The sequence below is a fragment of the Canis aureus genome, chromosome 18 (genome assembly GCF_053574225.1).
Source record: "Canis aureus isolate CA01 chromosome 18, VMU_Caureus_v.1.0, whole genome shotgun sequence".
In the NCBI taxonomy this organism is placed as follows: domain Eukaryota; kingdom Metazoa; phylum Chordata; class Mammalia; order Carnivora; family Canidae; genus Canis; species Canis aureus.
This window is the reverse complement of record NC_135628.1, coordinates 31,027,837-31,045,689: the sequence shown is the minus strand read 5'-3', so window position 1 is coordinate 31,045,689 and position 17,853 is coordinate 31,027,837. Positions and strand designations below refer to the sequence as shown.

At 34.0% G+C, this 17,853-nt stretch overlaps 1 protein-coding gene across 3 annotated transcripts in view; it reads right to left on the bottom strand.

The window, feature by feature from the left end:
- The window catches only part of AGMO (alkylglycerol monooxygenase), a 344,214-nt gene that overhangs the window by 154,143 nt on the left and 172,218 nt on the right, over positions 1-17,853 (bottom strand). For all 3 annotated transcript variants that reach the window (XM_077856706.1, XM_077856705.1, XM_077856704.1), the window contains one exon: positions 6,765-6,847. In XM_077856706.1, coding sequence (XP_077712832.1) covers positions 6,765-6,847 — 83 coding nt within the window. The remainder of the gene's footprint in view (positions 1-6,764; positions 6,848-17,853) is intronic.

Genomic DNA, 17,853 nt, shown 5'->3' with positions numbered 1-17,853 from the left:
ATTTACTACTTACAAAATTTGCAAAAAGCATTTCCTATTTCAAGGTTTTATTTTTTACTGTCTTAATGAGAGTTAATTATAGAAGAATTTACTTTCTTAATGTTATTATAGTCTGATTAATCAATTTACCTTTATGATTAGGGATTTTTTGTGCCATTTAATATTTTTACCTACATCAAGGTTATAGAGATATGTTACTATGCTATTTGCTGGATCTATATTAGTTTTCCATTCATTTTTAAATCTGTAAGTCCCTGACCCCAGAATTAACTTTTTATGGTGTGAGATATTTATCAAGTTTATTTTTCTTATTCCTATGTGGAAATCCAGTGTTTCCAAGACCATTTATTGAAAAGACAGCCTTTTTCCACAGCTCTGCAGGGACACTTTTGTCACAAATCAAGTATATATATATATTCGTAGATCTGTTTCTAGGTTCTCTGTTCTAATCTTTGTGCCAATAAAACATGTCTAATTACTGTAGCTTTATAATAAATCTTGACAGCAAGTAGAGCAACTACTGCCATTTTTTTAACCTCGAGACAGTGTTGGCTATTGTAGGTCCTTTGTATTTCCATTTACATAGATCTTAGAAAGACCCTGACAAATTCGAGGAAAAAACCTTTTACAATTTCAATTCCAAATGTATTAAATATGTAAATATTTTGTTGATAATTTATAATCTTTATAATGCCAAGCATTCCAATCTATGACTATAGTTATCTCTCCATTTATTTAGTTCCTTATTTTTCATATTTCAATACTTTGATAGTGTTTTACAGAGATCTTTTACTCATTTAAGTTTTTATTATTTTTTAAGATTTTATTTATTTATTTGAAAGAAGAGAGAGACCACAGTGGGGAGGAGAAGAGGGAGAGGGAGAGGGAAAAGCAGCCTCCCACTGAGTGGGAAGCCCGATGCAGGACTGGATCCCAGGACTTAGGATCATGACCTGAGCTGAAGGCAGACACTTAACCAACTGAGCTACCCAGGCACCCCTTAAGTTTTTAATTCCAGTTAGTTAACGTATAGTGATATATTAGTTTCATGGGTACAATATAGTGATTTGACAATTCCATACATACCCCACTGTCCATTACAAGGAAGCTCCTTAATTTCCATCACCTATTTCACCATCCCCGCATTCACCCCTCCCTTCTGGTAACCATCTGTTGGTTCTCTATAGGTAAGAATCTTTCTTGTTTTTTTCTTTCTCTCTCTTGTTTTCCCTTTGCTCATTTATTTTGTTTCTTCCACATATGAGTGAAATCATATGGTATTTGTCTTTGACTTATTTCACTTAGCATTATATTCTCTAGCTCTATCCATGTTATTGCAAATGGCAAGATTTCATTCTTTTTTAGGGTGGAATAATATATATATATATATATATCACTCTTCCATATATCCATTAATCAATCAATGGACACGTCTTGGGCTGCTTCCATATCTTAGCTGTTGTAAATAATGCTGCTGTAAACAAAAGGGTGCATGTATCCCTCTGAATTAGTGTTTTTGTATTTTTGGTTAAATACCTAGAAGTGCGATTACTGTTTTCCACAGTGGCAGCACCAGTTTGTATTCCCATCAACAGCACAGGAAGGTTCCTTTTTCTTCGTATCCTCACCAACGCCTGTTGTTTCTTGTGTTGTTGGTTTTAGCCATTCCGATAGGGATGACGTGATATCTCATTGTAGTTCTGATTTGCATTTCCCAGATGATAGGTGATGATAACCATATTTTCATGTGTCTGTTGGCCATCTGAATGTCTTCTTTGGAAAAATAACTGTTCATGTCTTCTGCCCATTTTTTTAATTGGATTATTTGGTTTTTGGGTGTTGAACTGTATAAGTTCTTTATGTATTCTGGATACTAACCTTTTATTGGCTATGTTATTTGCAGATATAGCCTCCCATTCAATGAGCTGACTTTCAGTTTTGTTGATTATTTCCTTTTTGATAAGCTTTTTATTTTGATCAAGTCCTAACAGTTTAATTTTGCTATTATTTCCCTTGTTTCAAGGGACCTAACTAGAAAAAAGTTGCTATGGCCAATGTCAGAGAAGTTACTGCCTATGTTCTCTTCCAGAATTTTTATGATTTCAGGTCTCACATTTAGGTTTTTAATCCATTTTGAATTCGTTTTTGGTGTATGGTGTAAGCAAAGCAGTCCAGTTTCATTTTTTGGATATGGCTGACCAGTTTTTCCAAAACCATCTATTGAAGAGACAGACAATTTTTAGTCCCCATTGGATATTTTTTCATGCTTTGTTGAAGATTAATTGACTATATAATTGTGGACGTATTTCGGGTTTTCTATTCTGTTCTACTGATCTATGTGTCTATTTTTGTGCCAGTACCATATTATTTTTATCACTAAAACTTTGTAATATAACTTGAAGTCCAGATTGTGATGCCCCGAGCTTTGCTTTTCAAGATTGCTTTGGCTATTTGAGGTTTTTTGTGGCTCCATACAAATTTTAGGAATTTTAGTTCCAGTTTTATATATCTCTTACATATATAAATGTTGGTATTTTGACAGTGGTTGCAGTGAATGTGTAGATTGCTTTGGGTAGACATTTTAACAGTATTTGTTTTTTCCAATCCATGAGTATAGAATATGTTTCGATTTCTTTGTATCATCTTTAATTTCTTTTATCAGTGTTTTACAGTTTTCAGAGTACAGGTATTTCACCTCTTTTGGTTAGATTTATTCCTAGGTACTTTATTATTTTTGATCCAATTTTAAATGGAAATGTTTTCTTAATTTCTCTTTCTCCTGTTTCATTATTAGTGTATAGAAACGCAACAGATTTCTGTATACTGATTTTATATCTTGCGAGTTTACTGAATTTCTTTGAGTACTAGAAGGTTTTTTTGGTGGGTGTAGGGTTTTCGGTGTGGAATATTACATCATCTGCAAATAGTGAAGGTTTTATTTCTTGCTTATCAATTTGGATGTCTTTTATTAATTTTTCTCTTTTATTTCTTTTTGATGTCATATTCGTATGGCTAGGACTTCCAGTACTAGATTGAATAAAAGTGCTGAGAGTGGAAATCCTTGTTTTGTTTCTGACTTTACATGAAAAGCTTTCAGTTTTGCCCCATTGAGGATTACATTAACTGTGGGTGTCTTGCGTATGGTCTTAATGATGTGGAAGTGTGTTCCCTCTGTTCCTACATTGAAGGTTTTTATCTTGAATAGATGTACTTTGTCAAGTACTTTTTTTTTGCATTTATTGAAGTGATCATGTAGTTCTTATCCTTTCTTTCTTTCTTTTACTTATATGATATGTCATTTTGATCAATTTGTGAATATTGAGCTGCCCTGGCAACCCAGGAATAAACCCCACATCATCTTGGTGAGCAATCTTTTTAATATATTATTGGATTTAGTTTTCAGTAGTTTGTTGAGGATTTTTGAATCTATGTTCACCAGAGATCTTGGACTGTACTTCTTTTTTTGGGGTGAGGTCTTTATCTGGTTTTGGCATCAGGGTAATGCTGGCCTCATAGCAAAAGTTGTTAAGTTGTCCTTCCTCTTCTATCTTCTGGAATAGTTTGAGAATAGATATTAACTCTTCCTTAATGGAAGGATTGTAAGAAACCATTTATTTAGTCCTGGAATTCTGTTTGGTGGGAGTTTTTTGATTATTGATTCAATTTCTTTTCTGATTATCAGTCTGTTAAATTTTTTTTTTTTTTTTAGTTCTTGTTTCAGTTTTGGTAGGTTATATGTTTGTAGGAATTTATCAATTTCTTTGAGGTTGGCCATTTTTTGGCATATAGTTTTTCATAATATTCTTTTGTAATAATACTTCTGCTGTGTTGGTTGTTATTTTTCCTCTCTTATTTGTAATTTTATTTACTTGAATCCTTTCTCTTTTTTTCTTGATAAGCATGGCTACAGTTTTATCAATTTTATTGATTTTTCCAAGAACTAGCTCCTGGTTTCATTGATCTGTTCTATTGTTTTTTAAGTTTCTAGATCATTTATTTCAGCTCTCATCTTTATTATTTCCTTTCTTCTGGTAGGTTTAGGTTTTATCTATTGTTACTTTTCTAGCTCCTTTAGGTGCAAGGTTAAATCAGTTAGTTGAGATTTTTCTTGTTTCTTGAGGTAAGTCTGTATTGCTACAAATTACCCTCTTAGGATTGCTTTTGCTGCATCTCAAAGGCTTTGAACTATTGTGTTTTCATTTTCATTTCTTTCCATGAAATTTTGATTTCTTCTTTTATTTCCTGGTTTATCTATTCATTGTTTAGTAGCATGCTATTCAACCTCCCTGTATTTGTGTTCTTCCCAGATTTTTTTTTTCTTGTGGTTGACTTTTAGTTTCATAGCACTGTGGTCAGAAAAGGTGTGACTTCAATCTTTTTCAATTTACTGTGGCTTGTTTGGTGGCCTAATATGTGACTTATCCTGGAGAATGCTCCATGTGCACTCAAAAAGAATGGGTATTCTATTGTTTTAGGATGGCATGTTCTGAATATATCTGTTAAATCCATCTGGTTCAGTGTGTTATTCAAATGTGTGTTCCTGTTTCAGTTGATTTTCAGTTTAGATGATCTATTGATATAAGTGGGATATTAAATTTCCCTACTATAATTGTATTATTATCAATTAGTTCCTTTATTCGCTGTTCTATGTATTTGGCTGCTCCCATGTTGCGTGCATAAATATTTTCAATTATTATATCTTGTTGGATTGTCCCCTTTGTTATTATATTGTGCCCTTCTTTGTCTCTTGTTAAAGTTTTCATTTAAAATCTATTTTCTCTGATATGAGTATTGCTACTCAGGCTTTTCTTTGAAAAAAGATTTGCATGCTAAATGTATCTCCATTTCCTCACTTCAATCTGCAGGTGTTTTTAAGTCTGAAATGAGTCTCTTTTAAACAGCATATAGATGTGTCTCTCTTTTTTTTCTAATCTATTTTGTTACCCTATGTCTTTTGATTGGACTCTTTAGTCCATTTACATTTAAGTAATTACTTATAGATATGTATTTTTTTGCCATTTTATTACCTGTTTTGTGGTTATTTCTGAAGCTTTTCTCCAATCCTTTCTTGTCTTATCTGTTTAATGGCTTGCTGGTTTTCTTTAGTGATATATTTGGATTCCTTTCTTTTTATTCCTTGCATATTTAGTAGTAATTTTTTTTTATTTATGGTTACCATTTGGCTTGTATATAATACCTTTTGCAAATAGAAATCTATATTAAGTTGATTGTCATTTAAGTTTGAACCCATTCTTTCTTTACTCCTCTCTTCACCATGTTTTAAGTATATGGTGTTATACTTTACATCCTTCTTTTTTTGGTATGAGTTCCTTGACTGATATTCTACAAAAATATTCATTTTTACCACTCCTGTGTTTCCCACCTTCATACTGTCACTGTTGGTCTTTCCTTTCCACTCAAAGAGTCACCTTGACTATTTCTTGCAGGGCTGGTTTAGTGGACATGAACTCCTTTAGGTTTTGTTTTTCTGGGGAACTCTATTTCTCCTTTTATTCCGAATGGTAGCCGTGCTGGATAGATTATTCTCAACTGCAGATTTTTCCCATTGAGCCCTTTGAATCATGCCACTTCCTTCTGGCTTGAAAATCTTCTGCTGAAAAATCTGCTGATAGCCTTGTGGAGTTTTCCTTGTATGTAACTTTTTTTTTTTCTTGTTGCTTTAAAATTTTTCTTTATCACTATGTTTTGCCATTTTAATCATATGTCTCAGTGTGGATCTTTTGTTGATTTTTTGGAAGTTCTCTGTGTCTCCTGTATCTGGATATCTGTTTCCTTTCCCAGATTAGAGAAGTTTGCTGCCTCCTTTTCTTTCTTTTCTTCTGGGACCCCTATAATGCTAATGTTATTGCTTTTCATGGGAAAACTGAGTTCCCTAAGTCTAATCTCTTTTTGCATAATTCTTTTTTCTCTCTTTTGTAGCTTGATTACTTTCTATTACTTTTTCTTTTAGGTCACTAACTTGGTCCTCTGCTTCTTCCAGCCTGCTGTTCACTGCATCAAGCATGTTCCTAATCTCATTTATTGCACTCATCATCTCTGATTTTTTAAAAATCTCTGTCTCAAATTGTGTAGATGAATGCAGTTTCTGGCTAGGGTAGTTATTAATACAAATTTCTTTAAATATGCTGTGGGGGGCAGCACGGGTGGCTCAGCCGTTTAGCCCGCCTTCAGACCAGGGCGTGATCCTGGAGATCCGGGATTAAGATCCACATCGGGCTCCCTGCATGGAGCCTGCTTCTCCCTCTGCCTGTGTCTCTGCCTCTCTCTCTCTCTCTCTCATGAATAAATAAATAAAATCTTTAAAATAATAAATAAATAAATAAATAAATAAATAAATAAATAAATAGCAAGCTATGTGAAGGAAAGGACATACTCTTTAAGTACACAGCACACATTCTGGCATATATTGAAGTGTTCACTGGCAAAGGAAAGTACTCAAATATGTTCCATATTTTGTTAAGTACTTAGATTTATGGTCTATGTTTTGCCAAATTACTCATTACATTTATAGGTTTTCATTAATAATATTAAAAACCTAGATTGCATTTAATATGCTTAGATTTAAAATCCACTCTTGATTATAAAAATCAGATAAACTGCTATTCTGTTTAATGTAAAATATTGTGAAATTATAGGTTCAACTTTATTTTTAATAAGAAATGATGATGAATATCAAAGTTTCACATATATTTTTTAAAACAACATTATAAAACTACAAAAAATGAAAGAATTTCACTTCTTGCCTTTGATCTAGAAGAAATCCAATGGAAGTCAATGTTAGGATAATGAAGCAAACCCTCAAAAGGAGGGTGGCCTGTGATAGTGCCTGTCAAGGAAACACAGAGACAAGCAAATTCTTTAGGAGAGTTACCAAAAGGAACATCAGAATTTAAAACTGTCAAGAAAACCCACCTCAAGTTTTATTTATATTATAAATATTTATAATATTTATATTTATTATATACATTTATATATTTATAAATATATTTATATTTTGTTTATATTACACCATTTGTCACTGACAGTTTTCAAAAAGGTTGAAAACACAGAGAACATTTTGGGTTTCCTAATGGCATTTGATTATAAGAGCTGGACAATTAGAGAATGAATTGGACACTTAAATTGCTTAAAGTGTTCTTTCTAAAAATTCTCCTCTATGTTTTGATTTATAATTTTTTGAAACACCTATGTTCCCATATATGGAGAAATCACATACATTTTTATGAATAAATAAATATCACATTGCAATAGCTATTTTTAATATCATCAATTTAATACACAAAATATTTAAAGGAGGATGTGTTTATGAGTGCAAACACATAAATGGAACATATTGTACAAATATATACTCATATATTTGGTGAAATCTATAGGTTCATATGTACATGTCAAAGGCTATCTTTTGAAATATTGTAACAAAACAACATGTTTCATTATAATTATAAAATTATGCATTTTGCTTACATATCAAAATTTAATAATAATGTTTATTGAGCATCTACTATTTTATAGCTTTCATGTTATGTGTTTCATATACTTTTATTCTTTTTATACTCCCTACAACCTTCCACATAAGGTTGTTTCACATATGAAAAAAATCTGTTTCACATATGAAAAAAAAATAAAACGGGATCATTATATCTGTTTCACATACGAAAAAAAAAATAAAATGGGAATCAAAGGATTAAGTAAGTTATCCATCATCACACAGAAATAAATGATGCTTCTGAAATTCAAAATCACCTTCCTGGGCAGCCGGAGTGGCTCAGCCGTCCACCGCTGCCTTCAGCCCAGTGATCCTGGAGACCCGGGATCAAGTCCGACGTCGGGCTCCCTGCAATGGAGCCTGCTTATCCCTCTGCCTGTGTCTCTGCCTCTCTCTCTGTCTCTGTGTCTCTCATGAATAAATAAATAAAATCTTTAAAAAACAAACAAACAAACAAACAAACAAAATCACCTTCCTGACCTCAAAATGTGACAATGGTGGATAAATATGAGCAACAAACTTAAAGAGGACAAGGACAGAGATCTAAATTGAGGTTAACATAACTACTGTTTAGAGTCAGATGAATAGTGCTTTAGTTTAAAAATGGATCAGTGAAAGCAAAAAGTTGGATACACATCCCCTGAAGGATTCCCCTACAGAGAGACTGTAATGTTTTGGTCACTATTTTAGCCACTTTGTTGTATCACACTAATGCTGTTTATGTTTCACCCTAATGAGAATACCAGAAGTGCAATACAACAAAGTGGTTAAAATAGTGATCAAAACATTATGCAAACACTATCTCTCTGCTTTTTAATGAAATAACAAGGTAATTTCAACTCACTGTTAACTAATATATACACCTACCAAAATTGTATCTGTCCAAAGTTATAAACAATAAGCAAAAGCTATCAATTGCAGCTGTTGTCCACATCCAATATCCCAGCTCCACACCTCCTTGTAAATCAACCCTGACCTCATGGCCAACTTACAACACCTCCCTATTCACTATCATATGCCCAGATGGCACCCAGAATTGATAGGGATTTAAAACAAAGCAATAGTTTAGTAGATGAGTACAGAAAAGTAATAAAAATATGAACAAAAAGTATCGTAATATTTAGGGATATGGGGACAGAGCTAGGTATCAGATATAAGAGGGCATGCTCAGTGGACGCTACAATGTTTTAGTGAAACACTATTTGGGTATGCAGAATTCAGCAGCGGCTGCTTTGGGATAGTGCAGCAAAAGTACCAGAAAAATATTTTCTTGGTGGTGGAAGCAACTGGGTGTGCTTGAGCAGATTAATGGTTGCTTAAGGGAAACATTTTGTCTTTAAAGAAAATTACTGTTTTCATTATTTTTGCTTCATTTTGATTCCTTAGGAGAAAATTCACATGAAAGAAAGAAACCATTTGTGCCCAAAAACTATAGCATGATTTTAAATGCTCTGTAAGAATATGGGATTGGAATTATGAATTTAATCTATAAACCATGTAATCATAGGCAAATTATTTGGCATTCCTAGGGCTCTTTTATGTGTTTGGTACAACTGAAATAAAATATGGATTTGGCAGCAACTATAATAAAGTACTGAGAAGAGTGCTTGGCACAAAGCTAACTAATGGTTATGATAAGAATATCATTGTTGTTATTTTTAGGCTATCCTGCTTTTTCAAATGGTACTTGGGTTAACCTTAATGAATTACTATAAAATAAAGAAGCAAAAATCAAAGGTCCATTAACTCTTTCCAATATCATTGGAAATTCAGAGGTATGTGCTAGGCACACGGTACATAAGAATTTAAAAGAGTGGGTAAGAAAGACAAAATCCCTGCCCTACAAATCATACTACTTTAATCCCTGATAATATGTCCATAGGCCAGCAACACTAGAGCAAAAAGGGAGAAAAAGCATAAAATAGGATGTATATAGGCTTTGACCATTATAAACACTTTGACTCCTGTGTTTTAAACAATCTGTGAAATGACTTAAAGCTTATTAGTTTTTATAACAAATAAAATTTTATTTTTCCTTGGGTTGAGTCCCATTTCATACCATACACTGCTGATAAATCTTTCATATAAAATAGTGCTGTCCTAAACTGCTAAAATGGAATTATTCTTAATTAGCCTTTGAATGCATTTTAAGTCTTTGTCACCAAAACAACAACAACAGCAACAACAAAACTAAACCACCGTGAGGAAGGCCATAACCGTGAAAAGCTTTATCAAGCAAGGAATTATTTTTCCTTTTTAAAAATGATCTCTCCAGATGCCCGAGTGGCTCAGCAGTTGAGTGTCTGCCTCTGGCTCAGGGCGTGATCCCGGAGTTCCAGGATCGAGTCCCACATCGGGCTCCCTTCATGGAGCCTGCTTCTCTCTCTGCCTCTTTCTGTGTCTCTCATGAATAAATAAATAAAATATTTTTTAAAAAATAAAATAAAATAAAAACGATCTCTCAAATCAGCAGTTCATTTTCCCTTATTTCCATAGAAGTTTCCCAGTGCAAGATTCACTGTCCAAATCTGTATGCCTGAAGAACTCTACCTCTGTTCAACTTCCATTTAAGTAGATGGGGAAAAAAAAAACAACTCAGGAAGCATCTTTAACTGCATAGGAACTCTAGAATTACATGTTTGCTTCAAAGTGCTTAAACAATCAATGAGTTTGTGGGATTCCTTCCTTTGCTTATAGTATAAAGAAGAAAGCCTTTTTCTTCTCAGATGGGGATATTACCTCTTCACTATTTCATGGGAGAACTTTGCTGATCAATATAACTACTTTTCCTATTTCCCTACCTGACATATCTCACAAAGGGAAATATCAGCTCCATACACTATGTTGTAAAATAATAGTATGCTTCTATATAAACAATTTCTTTTTTAAAAACTCTAGATATTGGGTGCCTGGGTGGTGCAGTAGGTTAAGAGCTTGACTTTTGGTTTCAGCTCTGGTTGTGATCTCAGAACTATGAGATCGAGCCTCACATTGGGCTCCATACTCAGCACAGAGTCTGCTTAAGACTCTCTTTCCTTCTCCTTCTGTCCCTCTCCCTGCTTGCACTCTCTCCCTCTCCCTCTCCTTCTCTCTCTCTCTCAAGTAAATAAATCTTAAGAAAAAACCTTGTGTATTGTCAAAATGTTTTGATAATATTTTCTATGATTTTTTCAAAGGACTTAGAAATGAAAATGTCTAGATACTGATATTATAACAAAGTAGTAAAATTTTAGGATTTTCTCTAACAGGTGTCTGAGAAGAACTACCGAAGTCTTATTTTGAAGTCAAATTGCTTATCTTCCCAAGCATCTTTAAAAGGAGGTCAAAATCATCTAATACTTAAATCCTGGTGATTTCTGATATGAAGGCAGTGGATTGGGTTTGCTGGCACACCTTCTAGGAGGCTGTGTCATTCCCCCTTGTGACTGTGGGCTCCACCTTCCCATTGCCTTGAGCTGCTGGATTTGTCACACTGAAACTTGAGGTTTGAAGATACTTAGTATTGCAACAGACACAAGAATAGAACCCCCAGGGTTACTATAATACAATATATAATTTGTAATTTTTGCATATGAATCTCAAAAATCTATCTTGAAATAAGACCATGCTTTTTTTTAAAAAAACTGTCAATATTGACTATACTCTTTCTTTTCTAAGTTATCAGAACCCGCTAGGTGGTTACTATTGAAGCCTATACAAAAAAAGAATGTGATTAGAATGAACATTTTCTAGAATTCCAAACAAATAAACGAGAAGCAAAGAAACTAAATATATCAAAGGAGAAAATATATTGGCTAAAAAAGATAGTGAATATATTGTTCAGAAACACTGAACTGATAGGTAATTACTACATTTTTACATAAAAAGTAAGGAATAAAAGCAAAACATTGCATTTTAAAAACTTTATTTGAATACCTAAAGAGCAGTTATGTTACAGTTGTACTTTACGCTATGATTCCACTCCATTAAAAAATGAATGTGTTCCTGACAAGATAGAAAAACAACAGCCAGTTTACCCCTCACTTGAAAAAATATTTATCTGAAAAAAAAATGTTTTCAAGACACTGAGCATAAGGCAACAAAGGTCAGTGATTCCCAGAAAATGAAATATAAATGACATAACCCCTATTATTGTCCCAGTTTACTACTTTGAGAGAGTTTCCAGGCCACAGAACAGAGGGAACACGGGAATTTGGGGACTTTCTGAATTGAAGAAGTAGAGCTGGGATTCAGCATTTTGAGGACAGAGTGCCAATAAAGAAAGAGCTGCACAGAGAGAACTCTAGAAATCTGCAGAAAGTGTCCATCAAGTCCAGTATTTCAGGTCATGCACATGAGAAAGCCATCAGAGGCCAGAGAAGGATTACAGCTTGCAACGTGAGAGCTTGCGAAGTGCTGGCTCTAGCGGATGTTCTCACCAGACAGACTGGGTAACTTCATGGTTCACCGGGCATTGGGTAGAGAACACAGAAGAGTCTTGCCTCAATATTGGGTAATAATTAATCCAAAAGGCAACAACCTCAGAACGCAAGGTCCTACCGAGGTTGCTGGGAGATATCCATTTTGACATAGTATCCTTCTTGGAAGTTCAGTAAAACTATTTTGGCTGTCAATGAAGACATTCTAAATTATCAGTATTCACTTCAAGATCTCATTGAAATCTGTACACCAACTTTTGCTATACTTGTGATAGAAAACTCTTACCTTTTTTTCATTTAAGAAACAACTGAGAATATAAGCTATATATCTTTCAGTTATTTATCAAAATACAAAAGAAAAAAAGAAGTGTTAAAAGATAGACTGAGAAAGACTTTCTTTTCATGAGGATTACTTTTAATGAAAAAAGACAACTCCTCAGAACTGTGAATTTTAACTTTGAGTTTCCAAAGCTGAGTGAAAATGTCTAATTTTTACATATTTTTCATAAATCAAAATGTGATATTACTTCAAATTATAAACAGTTTTATAGTTGATTGTGTTTAGTATGATTAAAGGAGCTGCCTGATAGGGATCAAAGTTTGGGACAAAAAAAAAAGTTTGGGACAATACTAATAATATGACATGTTTAATTTCACAGTTAATATTTCATTATTTGTATAAATGATATATTTTTTAAAAGATTTTATTTATTTATTCAAGACAGACAGAGAGAGAGAGAGAGAGAGAGAGAGAGAGAGAGAAGCAGAGACACAGGCAGAGGGAGAAGCAGACTCCATGCAGGGAGCCTGATGTGGGACTCGATCCCGGGTCTCCAGGATCACGCCCTGGGACCAAGGCGGTGCCAAACCGCTGGGCCATCGGGGCTGCCCTATAAATGATATTTTTTAATGTGCAGTATCCCACTTAATCATAGTGTACAAAAATTATATTTTTCAGGGAGCCTGGGTAGCACAGACGATTAAGCATCTGTCTTCAGCTCAGGTCATGATCCCCGGGGTCTGGAATTAAGTCCCGAGTCAGGTTCCTTGCTCAGCGGGGAATTTACTTCTCCCTCTCCCTCTGCCTCTTCCCTCATTTTGTGTCCTTTCTCTCAAATAAATAAATAAAATATTTTTTAACAATTATATTTTTGGGGGATCCCTGGGTGGCTCAGAGGTTTAGTGCTGCCTTTGGCCCAGAGTGTGATCCTGGAGACCCGAGATCGAGTCCCACGTCGGGCTCCCTGCATGGAGCCTGCCTCTCCCTCTGCCTGTGTCTCTGCCTCTCCCTCTCTCTCTCTCTCTCTCTCTCTCTGTCTCTGTGTCTCTCATGAATAAATCATAAAATAAATCTTTAAAAAAATCCCCAAACAATTCTATTTTTCATTAGAACTCATGATAATCACTTTTCTGAGCGCCTGAAGCACATGCTTCTTAGAAGGTAGCTTTTAAAAATATCCTTTAGCAGACACTTAATACATTTATTTCAGGCTTTCAGTTATAACTGATGCTTATTTTAGCTCACATGTTTGTTTGTTTGTTTTTCACATTACTTTAGATATCACCTAAAAACTTTAAGAAATTAAATTAGATCTCAATGGGCTGCACTGGAGTTAAAAAAAAAAATAAAAAAAACAAAGCAAAACAAAACAACAACAACAAAAAGTAGACCCTGGATATTGACTTGAGAGATTTTGTGTAAGACATAAACTAGATCTAATTTGCATAAGCTACGCTGTATTATGAGAGTACAATTAAATATAGTGATTTTTTTTCAAAGAGTCTGTTAAAATATGTCCACATGAAAACCTTAGTTACAAAATTGCAGTGCCCATAATATTTTATAGAATTCAATATACAGGGGAATTCAAAACTATAAAAGTATGTTCCCAAATTTATATTGGATATTCTCAGATGCCTCATTAACTTGAAATATATCATCAAATAATCTGTGTTAAAAAAACTACCTGTGGAAACTTTCTTACACATTCTAAGACTCTGTGAAAGATTCAAACTCTTTTGAGTGTGTCTATTATTTAAAAGAATAGCATTGCCTTTACAGTTTTACTTTGGAAACACGCTAGTGTGTCCATATTTTCATTTCAAACGTGTATTCATGATATCACCCCATGAACTGGACTCTGGCAGCTAAGGAATTGATTCCCCAAGCATTACCAAACCAAAATCAACATAGAAGTCTGTGGGTCATATCACTAAACCAAACACTATATATTTAAATGTATGCATTTCAAGTCTCAGTAAGAAAGGAATGTGCCTTTTACACTTTTGTGGTGGCCATCAAATTGCTTTTTTGACTCTCAAAGTTATTTATACAGAACATGCACACCTAAAACAAGTAAGTATTTATCTACTCTGGTATATGCATAAACAGAAAAGGCTGTGGGACCACAGCAGGATCCCCAATTACAAGTCAGCCACAACTTTTCTATGTGATTATTGGCTACAGTGAATCTGGAAAAAAAATATTGCTGTTGGATGTTAATGTCTTCATATGCTTTTAAACATTGCTGAGCCTAAAAAGGTACTACAGAATGTTACAAATAAGCAACTTTTTTTCCTCGTTGCGCAGCATGTTTTTAGCAAAGAAAAACATGTGTGGGAAACAAGCAAATACACCTTTCAAAATTAATTTGTGTCAGGAACGAAGCTGTCTCCAACTCTAATTTCAGCCTGAAAAGGATTTCAACACTTGGCATTTCTCTTTGTCAATATATCTATACGAGTTTCTGTTTTTTATTGAGGTAGAAAAATCTTATGAAGACTTGTTATCAGTTGCAACTTTTAATATACACTGTATCTAGCTACATTTTTGCCCAGGAAGTACTTTCACATGCCTAGACCATCAAATATCTTGGTAAACTTAATGTGAAGGGTTTCTATTTCAAAATCAAAATGGATAAATTTCTAATTTTATTTCTATGAGTGGGTATAATTTATTTTGGGTTTTACTTAGTACAACTAAAAATTCAATAATGCAAACTGTACTCAACATTGATTAGTTTATAGAGAGTTAGATATTTAGATGTAGATGATCTAGCTTTTCTTCTGGTCTCATTCAACTATGGGAGCTCTATTCACACATGCATATTCTGGTCATTATTTAGGTGAAAAAAAATAAGATAACAAAGTAACTTAACGAAGTAATCAGTGATGGGTTACTTATGTCATACCTGAGTATTAGTCTATTATGGTAGTTTGATGTCTACACATGCATTGCTAAGAGTGATTTGGTTCATGCTGCTTTTAAGAAAACTTTACTACTAAAATAAATTCTTGTGTTCATATTTTGTCTCATTTTGAAGCTAAAGACAACTGAACCCAGCACAACATGGAATTGATTTTATTACTTGCGGTGCATATATGAAAGAGCAAACAATGAGCCAGCATGTTTCCTACCACTCTGTTCTCGAGAATTTCTGGTCACATTGCATCCTATTTCTTACTTTCATTTCACAAAATGAAAACTAGAATTTAATTCATTGTTTTCTGTTATACTCAAAAAAGTTAATTCAATATTTTACTATAGTTTTTGTACAAATATTGTCTTTGGACAGAGAGCACATATGAACTTGCCTATTGTTCAAAAATTGGGGTTACTACTTGTAACAATGCTAGCTTATTAGTTTTAAATGTAAAACCTATAAATACATATGACTAATACCAATCGGTAAGATCTTTAAATAAGGTTAAAAGTTAAAATGGGATTTCCTTAGTATATTATCCAGTGCTGTTATAGTAACTTTCTGTAAGCCTATTTTATTTAGTAGGACATACTGTGCCACACACTATTGACTGCCCAACCAGGAAATATCCCCCACTTCTTCTGTACTATTACTATGCTGATTTTGTCAAGGTATAAGCAAGGAATGTGCTCAGGAGGAAAGTGAACTCTTTATCCCCAGGGTATAAATTATGTCTGGTATATTTCATTCATGGTTAATTCATGAGCTGGTGTTAGTTATTGGTTCAGTGTGGACATGTGAATTACTCCTGAATAATGAGACATGAAAGGACATTTGCTGGGAAATATTCTGGGGCTTTTTTTCCTTCCTTTTTTTTAAAGATTTTATTTATTTATTCATGAGACAGAGAGAGAGAGAGAAAGAGAGAGAGAAAGACAGAGACAGAGATACAGGCAGAGGGAGAAGCAGGCTCCATGCAGGGAGCCTAATGTGGGACTGGATCCTAGGACTCCAAGATCACGCCCTGGGCCGAAGGCAGGAGCTCAACTGCTGAGCCACTCAGGGATCCTCAAGATTTAATTTTCCCTCCTTCTTAAATAAATGAAATTTATAAGATGCTATAGAAGAAGAGAACTTGCTGATTTTGGTCACAGTCTGTGAGCACTGAAATTGCTGTGATTATCTTATGATGATGAAAGCCAAAGGAATTATAGAAAAGCCTTTTTGGAAGCTCTACATGTTTGAACTGATGAACTAACCAATCCCAGAAACACCAGCCCCTGAATTTCCAGTTATATTTAAGACATATTTAATTGGATATTCTGTTTCATAGGGCAGAAGATATCTAATAGACACTCATGTAATAGATAATTTAAGTAAAGGTATCCTACAGGGAAGTTTATATGTTACTATGCATTTTATAAGTGTTTAAAGAGTATTTTTTGGAAACAAGTTTAAGCATATATTTATTAGTGAGAAGGATTTATAAGTATCTAATATTTGTTATTTTTGTCTATTCACATCTATTTCATTTTTTCTGTGTACCATCACTTAATTTTCTTTCAAGCTATTCTTTTCCTCTTCTCTGACCGTGAGGATCCTGTGGAACTGACCCTCTTCCCCCATTCATAGGATGAATGACATTGATTGGTTCAGTGATATCCAGAACATCAGACTCCACCTTGGAGCCATCACTTCTGGGAATCTTGGTTTAGCAGTATTTAAAGCTAGAACTGCTGGTAGACATCTTGCCACCATGAAGGAGGAGAGTTTGTAGGAAAACCTGCACTGAGAAAAGCCTAGTTGCAGAAAAGAATGAGAAAGTTCCTGATAACATCATTTGACTCTTTGGGTCAACACTGCATCCAGAAGAAATAGCCCCAAACTCTTCAGTCATGTGAGTTAATAAATTTACCCTGGATTGAATATCTCTCACATATAACCAGTGAGTCCTACCTAACACATTCAGTAATCTATTTCAAGTAGGCTTCCTTCTTAAATTCATTAAATAGGATGTATGGAATAATTGTAATTGTTCTAGTGGAATTACCATATTAGGATTATTAAAATGGTATGAAATTATTAAAAATGATCCGATAGGGTTTATATATTAAATTATCAAAAGTAACTATATAGTAGCCACATTTTTTTCTGCATATATTATTTATGAATGTCTATTAGCATGGAGTTTTCATGGACTGATATCTGTAAATAGCACAAACCTAGTCTTTGAATAAAGTTAATTTGTTTTGGTTGAATTCACTGTCCACTAATCCCATTTGTATTCATTTATTTTTTTTTAATTCTGCCATCTTTTTTTTTTTTTTTGTATTTTTCCACATTATTCTTTATGCCTGAAGATAATTTGTCATGTTTTACTTACCTCATTATCTTTTAGCACTGTATAATGGGTCATTTAAAAAAAAATGGATGACTATTAATTCACTGAGACTCTTAATTTGCCTTTAAACTGCTATTTAGGGATCCCTGGGTGGCGCAGCGGTTTGGCGCCTGCCTTTGGCCCAGGGCGGGATCCTGGAGACCTGGGATCGAATCCCACGTCAGGCTCCCGGTGCATGGAGCCTGCTTCTCCCTCTGCCTATGTCTCTGCCTCTCTCTTTCTCTGTGTGTGTGACTATCATAAATAAATAAAAATTAAACTGCTATTTAAATCATCGACTTTCTCAGGTCTGTTATCAAATTTTTGTGTTCTACAAGTTTAATG